General features: G+C 36.0%; 1 protein-coding gene across 1 annotated transcript in view; it reads right to left on the reverse strand.

Moving 5' to 3' along the window:
• The window catches only part of LOC128986724 (uncharacterized), a 38859-nt gene extending 19862 nt beyond the window's left edge, over positions 1-18997 (reverse strand). The window contains exons 1-3 of the mRNA XM_054407220.1: positions 17935-18997; positions 3117-3232; positions 1985-2173 (exon numbers count right to left, since the gene is read on the reverse strand). Of these exons, the coding sequence (XP_054263195.1) occupies positions 1985-2173; positions 3117-3232; positions 17935-18799 (1170 nt within the window). The 5' untranslated portion in view covers positions 18800-18997. The remainder of the gene's footprint in view (positions 1-1984; positions 2174-3116; positions 3233-17934) is intronic.
• Between the last annotated feature and the right edge of the window lie 1316 nt (positions 18998-20313).

Below are 20313 nucleotides of genomic sequence, written 5' to 3' on the forward strand. Positions count from 1 at the left end.
TCAGAACTATTTTCCTTTTTTATATTGATGGATGTTAGCCTCCGGATTACTGTATAATACTTAAAGTTGTTTAAATACTTGTATTTAAGTAATCCAATTCAATGCTTTATGGTGCAACCGGTTTCAACTCTGCCGAGTCATCAGGCTTGCAAGGATATAAAGTTGTCACTTATTTGAAGGTAGTCATAGTTTTTTTAAAAACGAATAAACACTTATCACGAACATTAAACATTGAGCACTGACATTTAACATTTAAAAAACACACACAAAATTACTGAGAACACAGTCTAGGCTTCACATCCGGCCAGTACGTATCGCTCACCTTCTCAGTAATTTTGTGTGTGATTTTTAAATGTTAAACGTCAGTGCTCAAGTTTCAATGTTCGTAATAAGTGTTCATTAGTTTTTTTTTTTAACTATGACGACCTTCAAATGAAGTGACAACTTGTATCCTTGCAAGCCTGAATATGACTCCAGGGAGTTGAAACCGGTTGCACCATAAAGCAATGCATTGGATGACTTAAATGCAGGTATCTAAACCACTTTAAGTATTTTCCTTTATGTCTAGTTATCTTCAGAGTAATCTTTGCTCAATAGTAACAACTGATTTTTCCCCTTTGTACTGTATATTGTAATTTGCTAGTAAACTGTGGGTGGCTTTATTGTTTTTTGTAACACATGTTACAAGTCTTTTGTTTACAATTTTCTTGTTATTTTGTTCAACCAACATAATTACTTGGCAACTTATAAGGCCAATGTTAAATTTTTTTTATTTGAAATGACTTGTGTATTGAAATATGATTACGAATTTTCCTGACGTAGTGGCTGTTGCCAATCTCTGTTATAAGCCAATCTAGGGCTATAAGTCCCTAATAAGTCAAAATCCTTCCACTGGATTTTGAGATAGACAGACAGACATACAGACATAAAGACATCAGACAAACAGACATAGCTGGTATTAGAGTATAGGATTGGCTTAAAACATTACTTAATGTCATTATAGTTATGTGTCATTAATTTATCAATATTAAATGCCTTTTGAATGCTATTTTCATGAATAAAGTCTCTAAAATACCATAAAGACTGCATTGACCAATAGTTTTACTTACCTAGCATCAAATAACAACAAACCTATTTGAGTTTAATTCATATGAAACATGTATGTCTAAACTGCACAGTTACTGACCAGAGCATGACTTTTCAAACAAAACCAAATAATGGACCAGTGTTTATAGGTTAACAGATAAGCTTATCTGTATTTGTGCAATTTTCTCTGATGGCAGGCAACTCTTCATCGTTGGCCTTGCTTTCAACAAATGACTCTGGCCAGAGGAACAGCTGATCTTGGCTGACTGAGCCAATATGAAAGTTATCATGTCATCATTGTACTTCGCAATCTGCTGTGTTAATAGTGAATTGAATCAAAATCAAATGAGCAGCCTGTTCCAGGTTTTTTTTTTTTTGCTCTTTTATATGGTACCTTTATTTTATAATATCCAAATGTTTATTTATTGTTAGATTAGTAACAGTGTTACCTACTATAAAATTTTTTTTAAAAAATTGTTGTAGCCTGATATTGACATTTGACACTATTCATGTATGTACATGCAATATGAATAAAGATTTTTGATTCTGATTTTAATTCTGATTATAAAACAACAATGAATGTAAAATCTTAAAAGCAAAATGATATTTACCTAAACAATTAGTATTCCAAAGTCAATGACTTTTGGCATTAGATGGAAAAATCCCATTGCCGTTTTTACCTGAAGCACATGTGCCAGGCCAGGAGATTTCAATTTAGGTAAAACTCAAAGCGCTACTCCCCAAAAACCCCATCCCAAAAATCTCACAAGGGATAAGGGATTTTGTCAAAGAAAAAAGAACATTTAAAAAACTAAAATCTCAACCTTAAATCATGAACACCCTGTTGTTTCCGCATCCTATAGGCCTAAATCTAATTTAATCTCTTGTGCTTCTTTACCTCAGAATCATGGTACAGTGCATCTTGAGTGTGCATCTCCCCAGCTGATATACCACTTTTTGTATCCTCTTCCACATCACTATCTCCCTTCTTTTTCTTCACACTTCCTGTCCGTGTTTGTATGATATCCTTCATCTTTCCCCATGGAGTTTTCATTCCTTTGTGCCCTGATTGGCCACTTTTATGCTCCTGAAAGTGTAAAACTAAGCTAATCAAAGTAATCCACTTGATTTAATATGCAACTAGTCATGTTTTTTTTTTTACGTTTTTTTTTCAATTATTATACCCATGAAATTTTTTTATAGGTCAATTTTAAAAGTTTGAGTTTGATAAAGACCTTTTTGGAGCATTTATATTTTGTATGACTTCTTCATCAAACCACCAGAAATAAAGCTGTAAAACAAAATCTTCTATAAGAGTAACCACAACTTTTTTGTTAATACTTAACCTTTGAATTTCAGCTTGTCCCATGATCTGAAGTTTGTACAATCGACTTGGAAGGGCCCTCAAAGGGCATACATTGACTAGAAGATTCATAGTCTGATTCACAAAGACTGATGATGACTATCGATTGATGTTGTCTTTAAGGTACTGCACATGTGTTTCCTGAGTTGTGCCAAATAAATGACAATTGTCAGTGATTCGACTAGCACTCTTGTCAGTGGTGGTTCCAAGGGGGGAAGGGCAATGGGGCTAAAGCCCTCCTTGCTTAAAAAAATAAACTTAAACATATATTTCGTCCAAAAAACGTAACCGATAGGTTTTTGGATACATTTCTAGACATTAAAAAAATGGCTTTTAGAAAGTCACCAAATGGCTTCAGAAAGTCTACAAATGGCTTTAAAAATGCCAAACTTTCCTAGGGAGGACACCCGGACCACCCTCCTTTATTGGGGGGTTTCTCACAATCCTAAGCACTCGGTAGCCCCTCCTCTTGACAAGGTCTAAAGCCACCACTGACTCGTGTTATCTCTAAGCTATTTTAACTGTCTAGCAAGAGTAAAAATGTTTACTAAAAATAAATGAATTTAATATTCATTCTAAAGATGGGCGAAGACTTTAGCTTTTTCACTGCAACTATTCAACTCTGTGAACTATTTACCTTCAATAAACATCTACAAAATATAATTACCTTTCCTGCTTCACTGTGATCCAGAAGTTCCCCTGTCATCATATGAGCTTCACCATCCAAAGATTTACTCCTCTTAGTGTCCAAAAACTCTCTCTGGAATGTACACTCTTGCAGCCCTGAACAAACAGAACAGAAACATTAACATTACTATGACATTACTCTACTCTGACTGACATTACTCATTATTAACATTACTCTATGAGCAAGTCAGTGGTATAATGTGAGACTGTGTTTAAATATTTAACTATAAGCAGGCTGAGTTAATGTTGACCAGGATTTTGCTGTACTGTTATTGAATTCCTAGTCTATTGGCTGCATCTAAAGGTTATACTTTTACATGTAGCTTCTGACCGATAAAGTCTGCATTTTTCTGGACTCTTTGAACTTCATCTGTTATCCTGTTATGTATTTGACATTTGTTATCATAAATAAGCAAAAGACAAATTTTCAGTATCTTAATGAAATTATTTGTCTTAAACTACTCATAGTAAATCAAATTCCTTTTCTGTACTCCTTTGCTATGAAGAGCTGGCTCAGTTTGGTAACCATGTGGCTGCATTGCTTAATTTTGTTGTTTTTTTTATTTTTTTATGTTCACTTTTTAGCTAAAATATTTTCCCTGGCCCAGATCAATTTGAATGCATTACCCTTAGTGGCAAAATGGATAATGTGAAACTTCCTATTAATCTTAAATACAAAAATGTTTTTTTTTTATAACTAGCTACCTTACTCTCTGTTCGCTATACCATTAGGAATATGGAAGTGTCCCTGAACATTAGGTTGAACCTGATTTTCGCAGGAACGCAGCAGAGTGGCGTTTTAGTACCTCTCTTTCAGAAAAATAAAAATATGGCATAAATAGGTACTAATCGCATTAAATAGGTTATAGTTTTGGCACCTCATTTTTTACAAATCGAGCACTGGGTGCAACACATTATGATCAGGGGCTCTCCCATATTTCTATACTCTGCTCACCAAATTTAGGTGGTTTAAAGGAAGGTATCCTGGCTCAGCTGATCAGCTGTTGTTGGTTGTTATTCAAAGTAAAGGTAAGGTGGAGGGGATGCAATTAATTGCTTCCCCTCAAACCACCTAAATTTTGCAAACGGAGTACAGGGGCACATAAGTCTGAAATGTATAGTTTAAATAAAAAGTAACTGAGTACAGTAGGTTTACAGATCATCAATTTTAAATTGATTGTTTAAATCTTCCTACTATGTTTTAGAACTCTAAGATTCAAAACCATGCTTTTTATTTTTTTCTGCCACTGTAGCCTGTAAACACTACTCTAACACTACATCAGTCCAGCCTGTATTTCCAACACTACACTAAAAATAACACTAACAAGATCCCTCTCAACACTAAACACTAATCCGTTAGTGTTGAACTTTTGTTTGTTTGGCTTAGACAACCGACAATATCTGTGTAATGGGCCTGAAAGGTTGAGTTGTGTTGACTACAGAATTCTACCACCTCACATGCTGTACAGCTGTAGCATGTAACCGCATGTATGTGGAATGGGTACACAATGTTGCTCACAAAAAATTGATACTGATAAACTTTCATTAGTTTCACAAAAGGGCACACAATTTCGGGACTTAGTGTTAAAATGTTGCTATGAAGAATCAACCGTATCATTTGGTCTAAGAATCTGTACTCGCACCACCTTAAAAATTACATAGATGCACACAATTTGCTGTAATTAGAAAAGCTCATGGCCATAGTGTCATGTGGTATGACAAAACTACTAATTAGTCTATACAATTTGGAGATAAAACTCTTTTATATAGGTAGTTCTATACTAATAATGTTGTAGGTAATATTTTTTTGGGAAGTGTCCCATCAAGACATTTCATTCAAGTATGTGGTTGATAGGTGTTCAGCTTATAGTTTTCTCAAAAGTTCATGTTGCTTAGCTCTACAGAGAGTGACTGTATCATAGCACTGAAAAATTGTAAAGTCATGATTCATGAATCATAAGGTAACCGATCAATTAAACATACCTTTTCTAGTATGTCAGGTGTACTGCACAGTTTTGTTGTTTTTGCAATGTCTGTGTCAATCTTTCACACGGTCATTGTCGGTATAACACAAACCTCTTTCACCACCCTAAAAACCCCATTGTTGTTTGTAAAAAATTTTACTAAGTTAACACTTATTTGTCGCCTCACAATTTGTTTGCTTAATGAATAATTTCTGACTTCAGTGAGAAAAATTGTGGTTCTATCCCTGGCACATCCACAAAAAATTGAGATGTTTGAACTTTTTCCCTTGAAATCATTTGTGATTATTTAAATCGAACTAGCATACACAATAAAGAGAAAAGGTTGAATAATTATTTTCTTCCACCCGTACAAGGTATTGTTATAATATGCTTGATTAATTATATGTCTCATTTAATGTTCTCTACACATGTTCTTAACAGTCTCACTATTGTACAGTTTCATTATTGGGTGCGGATTATACACAATTCACCTCAAGTTAGAGTTTCAATGTATTGTTTTACTGACATTTGGAATGTGTAGAGTGCCCTAGTTGGAAGTTCAGTCCAAATCTATTTTAAAACGTAAACAGTTTATCTTTGGCAGTGCTCATTCCTTCCAAAAGATATCTTGAAATTACATTCTTTACTGTAAAATCAATTTCATTTAAGTTTGACATCACAAACAATCAAAATATCATGATTTTAAACACTTTTTTCTTCAGCTACAAAGCATTGTTCATGAGAAAACATGATACTAGTCTTGCATCTTCATTGTTCTTTGCTCTCTCCTCTCTCTTTTCCATTCATACTTGGTAATTTGCATATTAAATTGCAAGAGCTCAAATTACACAAATTACCGTACACAAATTGGCACAATTCTTTTAGAGAATTACCAAATGTATTGGAAATAAGCTATTAATTTAGGTCTCATAGTAAGACCTGGACCTGGGACCGATTTGCTTTTTGTTTTGGGATCCTCAGAGGCCAAAAACACCATCCGTTCGGATTCAAATATGCTGGATGCAACCAGGACCAATCTTTACAGCAAATATATAAACACAAGTAGAGTAAATTGCACGGAAATTGGCTGGTAGAGATTGTAACATCTGATTACAACACCTATTTCATTCAAATGAAATTTGGCAACATCTCATTGGACAATTACATTAAATAGGTTCACGCTAACACTTTTGTTCAGCTTCCCATTCCGGGGGTTAAAAAATGGAGAAAAATTTTACATAGAGATGGAATGTTTGGCATTTTGACAGTATCACACTATTAAGAGGTTCTTCAACTATTTTCTATTTCAATAAATAAACAGCTTCAGCTGTTCTATAGAGATGATATGTCTACTTCAATATCACAAAGACAATAGTACGACACATACCTCGACACAATTCTCAGTCAAAAATATTATGGTCAATGGTTAAACCATACAACAATGTATGTCAATTACACATGTTGCTGCACACTCCCACGTGTTAGTAACTAGTAGCGACTTGTGACGGCGCTGTCACTTCTCGGAAGACAGCGAGGCACATTTTGAGCAGTTTTTATCACCTCGTGCCAGTAAATATGTTACCCACGGAGCTTGTAGTTCTGGCACTCGTCTTGCACACCTCTCGGACAGATATAAACACAACCTTGCGGACATTAGCATAGAGCATTAGCACCGCCACTTAGAGACACTTCTGTGAATTGTGAATTAAATCTTCTTCGAACCAGTTAAATTAATTGGAATCAACAGTGTGGTCATTGTGGAAACTCAGCTATGAAGTCAAAGTTCTATCAACTGTATTGGCCTGATTAAGGCTGTTATTTATTATATGTTTGACACCAATGGTTTTTAAGAAGAAAGTGTGTTATTTTGAGAAAGCTTCAAATCATTTTAGCTATGCCTCTAATACTCGAATATTTGTTGGTCAAATATTATAAACCAACCTTTATACCAAGCCAAACAGAAAGGGCAACATTATGTAAACTATTGCACCTTTTGCGTTGCGCATGAATAGAATGAGATTTTAATACTCATCAATTTATTGAGATACACCACCTTAGGTGGTACTTTAACTCAAATATGAGTGAAGGATGAGTGTAGAATAGTGTGTGATCTGTGTAGCTTTGTTACTGACTAAAATCAGCTGTTTCATCAGTCAGGATCATCTTCTATATATAAAGGCAAAAGTACCCATGAACTTTTGAGAAAACTACAAGTCACACCCCCATAAACCATATACTTAAAATGTTCTTTATGACGAGAAACCTTTCGCAAAATTATCCATTTTTTCATAAATTGCCCTTTAAGGTCTTAGTTGCTTTCCAAAGGGAACTTTTCATATACCTAATGTTAAAAATACCTCAGCTGTTCTTATTTGTATGTTATTCTTTCAATTATTTATTACCTTATTAAAATCTGGTGTGATTATTTGTTTGTAATGCTGTATTCTGTTTTGTTTATTTCATCTTAACTTAACCAATCAATAGTTTTTTATAATACTTTGAAGTCAAACGGGTTGAAGCCCGTGGGTAACAGCTAGTTTATATTTAAAGCAAAAAATTATCACGTACATTTGGGTCCAGTGTGGAACCATCAAAAAGCTACTATGACTTAATTGTCGAACCGGCAACCTTTTGACGAGCTACCCAGCCATCATAGAATGAAAAACCAAAAGATATAGAAGGTCTGTGAAAAAGCACATTCTATGAGACTTGAATTCAATTTAAAAACTCATAGTAACTTTTATACGACTTCAACTATCTCCTGAGTAAAAAAAATAGGGTATAAAAAAGAATTTTTGACTGTTGCATACTCTGTGGCCGGCTCATTCATCTACGTTAAGTTTCTTTCATAGCATCTCCAGGTTTTTTTTTAATTTTTTTTATTTTGAATTGTGATTTTCTCATATAAAGCCCACAAAACAATAGAATAATTGGATTTTAATGAACTAGCTCAAACGACCTTTGATTAAAATGTTGCATACCTATCATGGTCCTTTTGAGTCTTATCAGAATGGTACAACCTCCAAAAATTTGTTAATTACGATTTAAAAAAAACAGCTTTAACATTTTCATATAGGTACTGCAGATTGGATATCAACTTGTTTATCCAAAATTACATATTCAGCCTCGGTATATACAATGTTGAAGTTTCACACACCAATCTTCAGAGATTAAGCAACAGAAATACTAGGCCATTTCTGCGAAGGCCACAAACAATATAATCCAAACAAATGTGTGAACTCTGCATGAAAATAGTAGCAGTCTAAATAACCGGGCATCTGGTCAAACGAGAATATTCATATATAAATAGATAGAGTCAATAGCCAAACCACTGCTTGTAATCACTAGCATAAACAAAAACAAAACTTTCTTCTGATTCAAGTTCTACCACTTATCATGAAATTTGTGGATTGTAAACATACAGGTTTTATGGAAACAAACTTTGTTGGCTCAAAGTTTACTCATTACCAGACTTAATCTTAGAATACATGATACCATCATGAAGTGTGCATTAATAACCTTTGACATTAAAGTAGGATTTTTTTAGATACAATTTTCTACTAGAAGAATATACATGAAGGAAATCCAATTGGGTTTTTTTTACTGGCAACCTGAAGAGACTTAAGCTAAGCATTTAATTAACCTGATGACAATATATAACACAAATTATAATAGCCTTAGTTTAATTAGAAACTAGCGTCCAGTGGTCGAAAACTCGACCAAAAATATGTAAATATGACTTCTCTATTTTCACCCAACGCTGTAAATAAAACATGTGATTCAAATTTCTTCCATTTGTTTTTATTTTTCTGTTTCAATTTTGTTTGTTATTCCGTCAACAGCATGGCAACCCATAAGGCCAATGTTAAGTGTTTAATCTTAAATTCATTTTTGTGCTTATTTTTTAGCATATTTTAATTTCATTTATAAAGGGATTCTACGCATCTACAGGAAAATATCCTTCTTACAGGTACTTAGTTTTAGTTACACAGTTTAAAATTGGAGTAATAAACCAACATTAATGGTAACTTTTAGTGTAGATCAAATAAAATAATGTTTAAAGATTTTTCATATAATTCTTTTATATTTCTTGAATAAAGTTTATTTTGATTGATTGAATACCTTGATCCTATTTTTTACATTCTTACTTAAGTTTTAAAGTATGTAGGACTACATAAAGTATTAAGTAAGTACCAACAATTTTGTTAAATTATGAGGTAGGTATGAAACATATCTAGGTTCAGGTCTTGTTTTAAAGACACCAAAGGCATGATTACCAATGTAGGCCTACTCAGCCCAACCTCAAATTTCGTACGTAATATAAGATATAAAAAGCAATGATGACCATTTTTAAAAGATTTTATATAACACTTTATATAAATTAACACTGACATAAATACGTGTTTCTACACATTAGAGAGCGTGAGGTTGAGTGAACTGGAGATGAAATGAGCCAAAGTGGAGAGGAAACAACAGAAGAGTTTATAGTTAGGAATAGAACTAGACTCAAACATCAACTGACTGGACAGTGGAACTATAACTATGAAACAGCCACTGACAATGGGAATAGCGGACTGAACATACTTCTGTTATTAGTACAAGAACATTTAAGCAGGTCAACAGGTGAATGATATTGCGTAAACCTTAACTTGCACAAAACTAAACTACCTACATAATTTATGCATATGAATAAGGCTCCTCCTAAAGCAGCACCAGCATCACAAAGCATAGAAGAAGCATAAGGTTTTGAAACATTTTTGCTATACAATGAATGAAAAGAATTATGAATACTCATGGTTGCCTCTTCAATAAAATGTTTAGTTATAAACTCATCCCATTTTTATAAGGATGTTGGTAAGTCAGTCAATAAGCATACGTTTGGTTTATTGGCTGTAAAAAAGTCTAAGTCACCCACTATCAAATGAACTAAACTGTATTACGTATCTAGAAATATTGAAATATAATATACCCATTAGATTTTCAATGAATGGAAAACAACTGAATTTCACTCTGTCTAAGAAAATACAGATTTTTTGCAAAGGGGGTTTTTAGTCAGCTATGTGTTAATTTCATTTAATTGTTGAAGTAGTTTTGCTAAAATAGTTAGAGGGGGTTTTAAACATGTTTTAGCTGCCGTTTTTCAAGTTTTACGTTTTCCTCCATAGAATTCTAAACGTTTCTGTAAGGGGGTGGTTCAAACCATGTCAATGTTAATGTTTGACCTGTTGTCTGATAGCATTATTAATATATATCCAGATGAATATAACATATTGATACTGTATAAAAAAAGTTAGTTGACTAACCAATTTTGTATCAGAGCAACCAGAAAATTCGTAACTTTTTATCTCTCTTTTATTCTGTAACTTTTGAACATAAAACATTAATTAGGCCTATTGTCACCTTTTTATCAATTTCAATGACCATTTAATATTCCTCAATGAATTGTGCCAAATAAAATGTGGTTACCAAAACTTCGCTTTTAACCATTTTACTTGTCCTATGGTCAGTTGTTTTGCCACCTTTTATCAAGTTCAATAAACGTGTAATATTTCTCAATGAATGAGGCCAGATAAAATTAAGTAACAAACGCGGGTTATAAAAACATTCAACCAAATCTCATATCAATCTAAAAGAGTAACCTGTTTTCAATTGCTCTTTATTTTTCAAACAAAAAACTTTTAAAAAATTAACTTAATGTTTTTGAATATCTCAAAATTTTGGCAAAAAAGAAATATGCCTGTAGTTTGTTGTTGTTTTGTCACCTTGTGTCAAGTTCAAAAACCATTTAATAGTCGTCAATGAATGAGGCCACAAGTATCTACTGTTGATTTGCCGCATTTTGGCCTCTCGCCACGGACCTTCTTCTCCGCCACCTCCTGCTATTTATCACCGTTCCTCTTAATTCTATTCTCCCCCACCAGCACCCCGACCAAGACTGATGTATGATAACAGAGCCAAGAGATGAATGAACCATACCATATGGACTACACAGCATTTTCTTTGTGTAAAAGATATTATGTGGGGGCTAAATCAAAATTTCGTGAGAGCCAGAGAATTGAGTGCAACAGAAAATAAGCCAAAGTGTGTAAGTCAAGTCAGTTCCCGACTACCTTTCGATATTTTAAAGTTAATTACTAAATATCTAATTTCTGACAACTATTTAAAAAATCGTGACAGAAAATATTTTTTGCTTTCATGCATAAGCATAGCATCAATATGGTAGTTCTAGACTTAAATCCACAAATGAAGTTTCAGTGTATGTAATATTCATACCCCCGTCGCAACAAACCGGTTGACTATTATTACTAGGCTACACTTAATGTTAATTTCCCTCCTTTAGTTGAATAAAACGTCTTAGTTTCCTTTGACTATGGCCGTATGTTAGCCTATACATATATACTTACACCAACACTGTTTAGGTTTGAACAATTATTTTTCGGAAAATTTGGATCTGAAAAAATATCAGGCATCGCATACTCTGATTCTACTTCGGTAACATTTTCGTGCATTACTTTCATAACGGTATCGTTATTGGTTATGCATTTCTTACCTTATTATTTTAAAATGTTCACGTACCCAAAACAATTCTGCCAAGTGGTCATCAACTTCGCTATACAAGGAGAACATGTTTAAACGTGTAATATTTCGTTAAGCAAACTTTCTGTTTTATAAAGTCTCGACTGTCTTGTCACAGTTCGTTCTCGCCAATTACTGATGTGTTTATTTATAAAAACTCGAACATGAGGTTCTCTCAGCTCGCCTCACTACTCCAATGTTCTGCATTGCGGAACACAAGGCTACAAAATATTCTATTTATGCTAAAATAGTATTTTGCCCATGTTTTTATTGGGGGTTTTAGGCTATTCATTGCCTGAGTGAATTTATTGTTTCCTAATGCTTCGTCTTAAAATTGAACTCACTAATCGAGTTTAACCAGTTTGACAGACTGGCTTTCTATAAATCCTGTAAATATTTCGATAATTTATACGTTGGGCAGGCTGTAAATTTTACCTCAAAATACAATAACTACGTCTTCACGTATAAAAAACTAAAATGTTAAACAATTATTGTTATTATATGTGTTGAGGGTATTTTGATTCTCCACACCCCTATTGGACCTGAATTGGTGGTCGAATTCTATAGTAATTGATGCGTGTTTACCGTCGTGTAATGTTTACAGTATAGTGTGATCATGTAGAAGTGTTAAAAGAAGTACTATTTGTTCGATTCCTTGTAACAATAACGGTGCGCAGCATCGCTCCAAAAGGCCAGGCAAGGTGTCGAAAAGTAAGTAAGTGGAAGGCACTGTTCCGAAAATAATTCAGCTATAAGGCAATACTCTGAAAAGTGTGCTACTCTAAGGCACTGTTCCGAAATGAATGCGACTCTAAGGTCTGCTGTGAAAGGCACTGCTACACAAATATTGCGACTTAATTTCACTATTCCTAAAAAGTGTGACACTAGGACATTGCTTCGAAAAGAATGCGACTCTAAAGCACTGTTCCTAAAATAATGCAACTCTAGGATCGACATTGTTCCGAAAATAATGCAACATTTTATACATGTTTCGAAAAGAACGTGACTCTAGGACATTGTTTCGAATGGAATGCAACTCTGAACTCTAGGACATTGTTCCGAAAATAATGCAACTTTAGGGCATTGTCCCGAAAAGAACGTGACTCTAAAGCCCTATTCCGATAATTTACTAGGACACTGCTATGAAAGAACGTACATGGCCAGGCTCTTCTCCGAAAGTTACCGAAACTATGCAACAACGGAAAGTGTCGTTTGGTAGAGGCCGACGCCGACGCGCCACCTGTGCTATATAAATCTCACATCTGCAGCGAACGACGATCTCACCTACAGATAGATGCCGTTAATCGCACCATTACACTCTCAGGATGTATAACTCTTAAACATTGAAACTTTATCAGGTGTTTATCAACTTTGCTAATTTTAGGTTTTAACGGTGCTTCAGAGGTTACATCATGAATCAGGTCAAAGTACAGTGTAGTTTAGACTACGACCTAAGGTTGTGAGTAAAACTATTGTAAATAATTAGAGAATCATTAAACACATTAACCTGTCAAACCTATGCACCACTCTTAACCCAGTAACCTTGTTATAAAAAGCAGGGTCTACCTTGCATGAAATGGTGTAGTAGGTTTCTTTTTTTAAGTTGTGAGTAATATTACCAAGATGTTAAATATAAATTGTCGACTTTGGCGACCTTCCGACCTCCAAAAAGCTTAAAAATCTGTGGAATTTCGCACCATTTTTACGTTTGTGTGATTTTGACCCTGAAGCATCACTTTTTCATAAAGAACAATTATATAATCATTTTTGAAGTACATTAAATTACCTATCGTTTAAGACCAAAATAGTTATTACAGGCCTAATAGTTTTCAAGATACGACTCAGCAAACAACGACTAAAATTATACAATTTTGAACTTTCCTAAAGTTTGGCTAACGTTAACCCTAAAGCATACTTTTTCATTATTTTTCATTAAAAACAACCAAAATTACTTTAAAACTACATTAAATTACTCACAATTTAAGAATAAAATGGTGATTATAGGCCTAACACATTGAGAAATATGCCTCTTCAAGGTTCCTAAAATCTTCCATAAATGCTTGTATTTTAAGATTCAAGCTATTTAATTTGGTCAAACTTTATAAAAGAACCATAATAAGAAATAAACAAATTCATATCATTTCAACATTAGATTGTTTTATAAAAAAACTGTTAAAATGGAAACAAATCTATTGTATCTATCTACATAAACACACACGCACACTGTTACACTAAATGGTTCTCGTGGATAGAACCTTTGTTTCCCTTGTCTGTGATAGAACACAGGCCTGTGTAGAACGGTATTTATTGTATTTTTATTGTCGCGGGAGCCGGTTGGAGAACACTGAGGGTGATCGCATCTGTGATTTAGATGATCCTTGTACCATTGGAATGGCCTCTCTCGTTTTGCGAAGTGGGAAATCGCGACCGCAGCAAACCATCACGAATACAGGACGTCACCGCAATCACAAGAAATCATCACGGCTATTGCCGCGATATGGAAGTCATCACGAATCTCGCCACGATTGAGATACGATCAGAGATATGGCCACAATCACAAATAGGCCTATAGTCATGGATGCTGAGATAATCGCAGGAGATTATCGCGGATGTTGCCGCGATTGTGTAAGACGCGAATAACGTGAGTGCAATTATTATGGCATTGCCACCACCGCAAGTAACAATCACACACGGCTATTTATATGTTTTTTGTTTTTTAAGAGGTTGGTGGCCTTGTAGTGAATTTTCCATATAGGGAATAAGCTATTACCGTAGTACGAACGGGTAAGACGTACTCATGGTAAGACCTGGACAACCCACGACGCTAGTTAGGACGAACCCACGGATGGATTTGAGCAAGGGCCTTTCATACGCCTTGGCCACACACCACCTTGTATTATAAGTCCTCGCCACCCTAGGTTGAGGCAGCCCAAGGCCGCACGGCGTATATCTAGTGCGGCCTTTGGCTGCCTCAACTTGGGTGGCGAGGACGAGAGGATGCTATGAGAGGAGTTATGGTAGAGAAAACTCTCGAGTACGAACCCATTTCAGATATCCCACCAAAATCTTAAACCTTCCATAATTCCCTTACAAAAACATTTGTAACACAGTTCTTTGACTTAACGATTTCTGTAGACATTTTGAACTAGTCAAAGCAACATAAAAATGTATACTAGTGCATAAATTAAAAGTGACACATTTTAAATAAATAACGTAAGTGGAAACATGCCTAGTGTATATTAAAAATTTTATGATTGAAATATAAAATGTATCCTCGCTACTTATGAAATACATAGCAAATACCATGTTTTTCTATCAGTTCTTCTTGTCGTGTATCTGTTATAAAGGTACTTGGCGGAATTTTTGTCAGCGCCCCAGGAAATAATTCGCGTGTTCTAACCATTAGATCAAACCCCCACACCCGTGCCTGCGATTGGGTACGATAAATTTATGCATAAACTAACTAAAGTCCAAATACCTCTGTGGAGAAAACTAGAAATGGACGTTTTGCCACATTGACCCCTCGAAAGGGTTGTACACCGTCAGCCTCGCAAGGCTATCGTGGACGTAGAGCCTCGCAAGGCCGGTCTGGAGTATTAATAAACCTGCTACTGTGTCTGAATTCTGCTTTATGCTGCAATAAATCATCGTGTACTTTGCTTCAGATCTGCTCTTTAATTTAGAACGCAATTATTGTGCAAAAGCCACGGCAAAACATCGGAAAAGAGTTGATACGTGTTTAAAGACATACGAGAACCATTACTGTTTATTTATTTGCGTGTATAATTTATTGGATACAAGATTTGTCTTTGACTGATGGTGGTATTTTCATTGTTAGAACTTCAGTACTAATTACTATGTAGGTTTTAAATTTCTTATATTCGACGCCTGCACTCCAGAGTGAGCATTTTTTTAATATGGGTAAAAGTAAAGATTGTTGAATGAAAGAAATGAGAGCATTGTTAATGACAAAAATTTGCTGGTTTGTTAGCAGTGCCAAATATTTAGACCATGTAACTTCAACCTGGATGCGAGTTAGCGTAGCGAACGAGCAAACCTGAAGACAAATGAGCGCAGCGAACGAGCTCCAACCTAAAGGTGAGTAAGCGTAGCAAACATTAGGGCAGGACGACGTCTGTTGGGCCAGCTAGTGAAGAAATACATATTCATTCTTCAGTTTGTGGCGAATTCTCCTTAAACTGAAAGCTATTTGGATAAATTGCAGGATGTAACTTAAGGTCTAAAAAACTTCGTTTGATAGGTAAGCTGCAATTAGTGGAGGCTTTTGAAATTCACTAAATATTACTGTATCTGTCATAGAACACTGGTTATTTAATCTTAATTAGGAAAGAGGGGCTTAATATGTTTAGGTTGGCGGCCACTTTTCACTCGTACACATAGGTTACAGGTCTCCTCGTGATCGTAGCAAGCAGAGTCGATGCCGTACAAAAATGAACTGTACTAATAAATTAAATATTGACGATACCGTGGCAAGGCCCTGCAGCATTGCTACCTTAGACGGTAATGGCATAAGACGTGATTTTGTGTGGATATTTCTTGACACCCTACTTTCTAAACAACAGCAACTAAACAACATAACAACACAACAACCCAAAAACAACAAAACGTTATTTTTTGTGCATAATAAGCATAAGGAATAAGAATATTGTATTCCTTGAAGAGATGCTTGCAAGAAGTACGGCGGGATATTCTTAAGGCTGCTCTTAGGGCTTTTTTTCTGTAGACGGGAGACGTACTTTATTCGTACGCTCTCTCAGCCCCAAACTCCCACCAAATACGATAATAATGGGTAAATCAGTCCATAATAGGCACTCCAAGGTTACATGAGAATCGGTAAACTTCGAAAGAACTCTGATCACAAAAGTTCCTGTGCTAATTCTTCTGGATATGAGCTCTATATGGTCATGAAAGTTGAGCTGCCTGTCTAAGACCAAACCAAGAAACTTAGCATTGCTGCAAGAAGAGATCTCTTCGTCACCTATCAAAACAGTCAGTGGGACTTGCTTTTTTGAGCAGTTAAATATGGAATTAGAGCATTTTTGTCTTATTGCAGTTTAGATGGAATTTGAAATTGATGAAAAGGTAGAAAAAGAAAAGCTGCATTTATTTTATATTTAAACTGATAAAATAGGGCTGTAGTAAACCCGGTTAACTATAGTTTGTGTTCGGTATACCCAACAGTATTAAGGCACAGTTCTAAATTAGAATAAGAATACGAATAGTTTATTGTCATTGACCATGTATAGAAGGAATAGGCATTGTCAAGTTACATCAGAGTAAAAACAAGTATAAAATTGACCTACATAGCGTAAGCTACTGTTGTCACAAATTAAAATCCGTGTAAAGATATTTGTCTGGTACGGGATTTGGATCGCTGACAAACATTCGTTTTTGGTACATGCATTCAATTGGTGTATTGTGCCAATACAAATTGCTTGAATACAAATTAAAATTGCGTTTCAAAGAATTTTGGCCGTCGTTGCGTTCCTACCGAGTTCTGGCATTGCAATTGATGGAGCTGATTTCATTTCAACATATTTGTAGTACAAAACTTATCATGTAAGCAGTGCACGACTGAATATTCTTCGACCTAACATTATCTAAGATGCCATCTAGTTTATTTACTTGTTTGAAAAAATATATTTTTCAAATCTAGCTCAATTAATTCGTGTTGACACATCATTAATTAATTCACATTATATAGTTTACGTCCTTTAAGCAATGTCTGTTTCAAAATAATGTCCAGAATGTTTTTAGATCGCGATCGCAGCTAGAAAAATTATGAGAAGAAAAACAACCAAACGAAGTGTTTTGTATAAATGTAGACTCGTGGCGTTTAAGGTAAAAACTGCAACATAAGCGAGCAGGGTGTCGTGAATGTTTTATTTATTATGGCAAGCGCTTTGTTACTCAGTAAACATAGGTTGATTATATTTCCAGATGAAACAACCACCCAAAATATAAACTAGAAAGCATTAATCGCGCATCACAGTTAAATATGTCGTTTTCTTGTTAGTTGTCCTCTGTTCTTGGTAGGTTAAGTATTTTGGTACTGATGGGAATTGGACAAGTATCTCGGTAGGTACCACATTCGTAGCGAAATGCCTAACAGTGACTAAAATACAAAAACCCTCAAGAAACAGCTAAAAAGGTTACTCAGTATAAAAAGACCTCCAAACTAAATTAAAATGTAAATCGTTCAAGTAGGCCTAATTTAAAAGTTACGTTGCGTCTAACCTGCGTCCTCCAGGTCCTCGTCCGAGGTTGACGCCGAGGACATGAGCTGCGCGGAGTCTGCGGGGCTGGATGAGTCGCTGAAGGTCTGTGGAACCCTGAGGAACCTCACGTCGTCCGCCGTGCCTAGGCCGCTGTCCTGGGACTTTGCCTCTGGAAGGACTCCGTTGGACGCCTTCTCCCAGCGGAACGCTTCTTTCACTTTGGTCCACTTGGACACTTTAGACTTGGATGATCGGGGATCGAACTCGTGAGCGCGGTACTGACCCGTCGTCTTGAGCAGTTCCTCGACCCCAACCGACCTACTTCTCTCCCTTGTGCTCTTCATGAACGTTTGTCGGATCCCATAATGCGACGATTTGCACTTCGTGCTCCTTTTGCTTCTGTGTTTCTCCTCAATTTCCTCATGTTCCTTCTGAGGCATATCTTCGTGAGCGATGTTTTCTAGATATTTCACTCTTTCTTGCAGCTTTGAGTTTTGTATCCTCAACTGCCCCAGGTGTTCCATGAGGCGGTACAGGTTATCCAGATGTTCAAGTCCACCGGACGCCTCTGACGTTGATCTTTTCAACGCATATCTTGATTTGTTATACTCTTCAACTTTCTCGTTAGACATCGCCGGGAGACTTTTGATGTAGTCTAAAAACGCGTCTTCTTCCTCGATCGCCTTGCTTATTCTTTGATCCGCCGACTTTTCTTCCGTGATTTTGCTCTCTTTCGATCTTCTTCTCGCTCCTCTGCGCACATCTGTGTCCAGCTCTGAGGAAGAGCTAGCTCGAGACTCGACTGATTTGGAACGTTTTCGCTCATCTTTTGAACTTTTTTGTTCGGGAGGAATCTCTTTGTCCGTATCAACCACACCATCCATCTCAAAAATATAAATTAATCTGAGATTGAGAAAATACTTCTAGTATTCATCGCAACCAACACTGCTAATAAAGGGCAGAAAATCGCAACTTTTTAACACTTCACATAGCTAAACAAATGGCCTAATGGATTGGTGATTTCGAAACTTTTCTAACTTGAAACTGATGTAACACCAACGATCGCGCACTCGTCTAGTATTCCACACAAGATTGACACAGTGGCACCGATGATGTATAAACACGGCACGGAAACGACGACGCGGCGCAACGACGCTGTTCAGAATAGTCCGGTCGCCGCCCCTCCACCTTGGCAAGCGTCCCGACGCTGTCCGAGACGTCCACTAAACTCGCGCACGCGCACACACCCACACACACAGACCGAGAAAAACTCACGGAAGGATGGGCGGGTCAAATTTTCTGACTATACCAGTAGGAATGAAAACTGAAAACGGCCCTCGATTCTTGCTTAACACAATCTGTTTGTCTAAATTTGTGTTCGTTTTAAGACTTAATCTCCCTCCTGTACGTTAAAACACCCGTCTATGTCTGCGGGTATGCAAAAAGGCTTTAGAATGTCGATTCAAGCCATAACCCTTCAAAAACAGAATAGGTTATTTCTTCACTAGGGGGTAGAGTCACTTTTTCGACCCGAGCGCAAGTTTTGACGACGGAGGTGAAGCCGAGGTCGGAAAATGAGCTAAGGTTTAAGACTTTTTTGCTAGTGTGATGAACTATCTATATATTAATTTGAAACTGTTTTTCTTTGTGACAGCTAATTTGAGAGAACGGCTGGGCGTAGAAACTCGGTAGAGGTGTCTAAAGAAAGGGCTTGGTCTGTAGATGAGCCATCAAAAGAGAAACGAGGTAAATTCCCTTGGGGCCCTGCCCCAGTGGCCTTTAAATTCCCATCCCATATTATTCTTATGGGGGGGAAACGGGGTTTTGTCACAGCTAATTTGAGAGAACGGCTGGGCGTAGAAACTCGGTAGAGGTCTCTAAAAAAAGGTCTTGGTCTGTTTCCCTTGGGGCTCTGCCCCAGAGGCATATAAAGTCACCTCAGCAGATTTGTTTACATTATGACCATATGTATAATTTTACACTATTTTTAGACAACTTTAGGCTGCCTTTATTGAGTATATTCAAGAAATTCACAATAGTAGTTTGTAGGACATTTTATTCTCTTTCAGAATACCACCTTCCACTTTGGTCGATTTCCTCGCCGTTTCAAAGTTATTTGCAAAAACGTTAAGCAACCTCCAGGTTTATAGTAGTGAGAAAATACTGAATTAAAGATGTTGTTGTTAAATTTTGTACAATTAAATCTACAGTTCTACTGAACCGATTTTATTAATTAATAGGTCATTGGATAGCCTAATTTGTGAATATTTGCAAATAATTATGAAAGTACTGTTGAGGTTGCAAGCAAGATCGTTTGGCTATAAATCAATGATAAATAACTCCATTTTTTGAACAATTTGTGTTCGTCGTGATTTAGCTGCGTGCTTTAATGAAATGG

This window comes from Macrosteles quadrilineatus, unplaced genomic scaffold (genome assembly GCF_028750875.1).
Source record: "Macrosteles quadrilineatus isolate MER2022 unplaced genomic scaffold, UCM_ALF_1.0 Scaffold_2__2_contigs__length_208266976, whole genome shotgun sequence".
NCBI classification, from domain to species: domain Eukaryota; kingdom Metazoa; phylum Arthropoda; class Insecta; order Hemiptera; family Cicadellidae; genus Macrosteles; species Macrosteles quadrilineatus.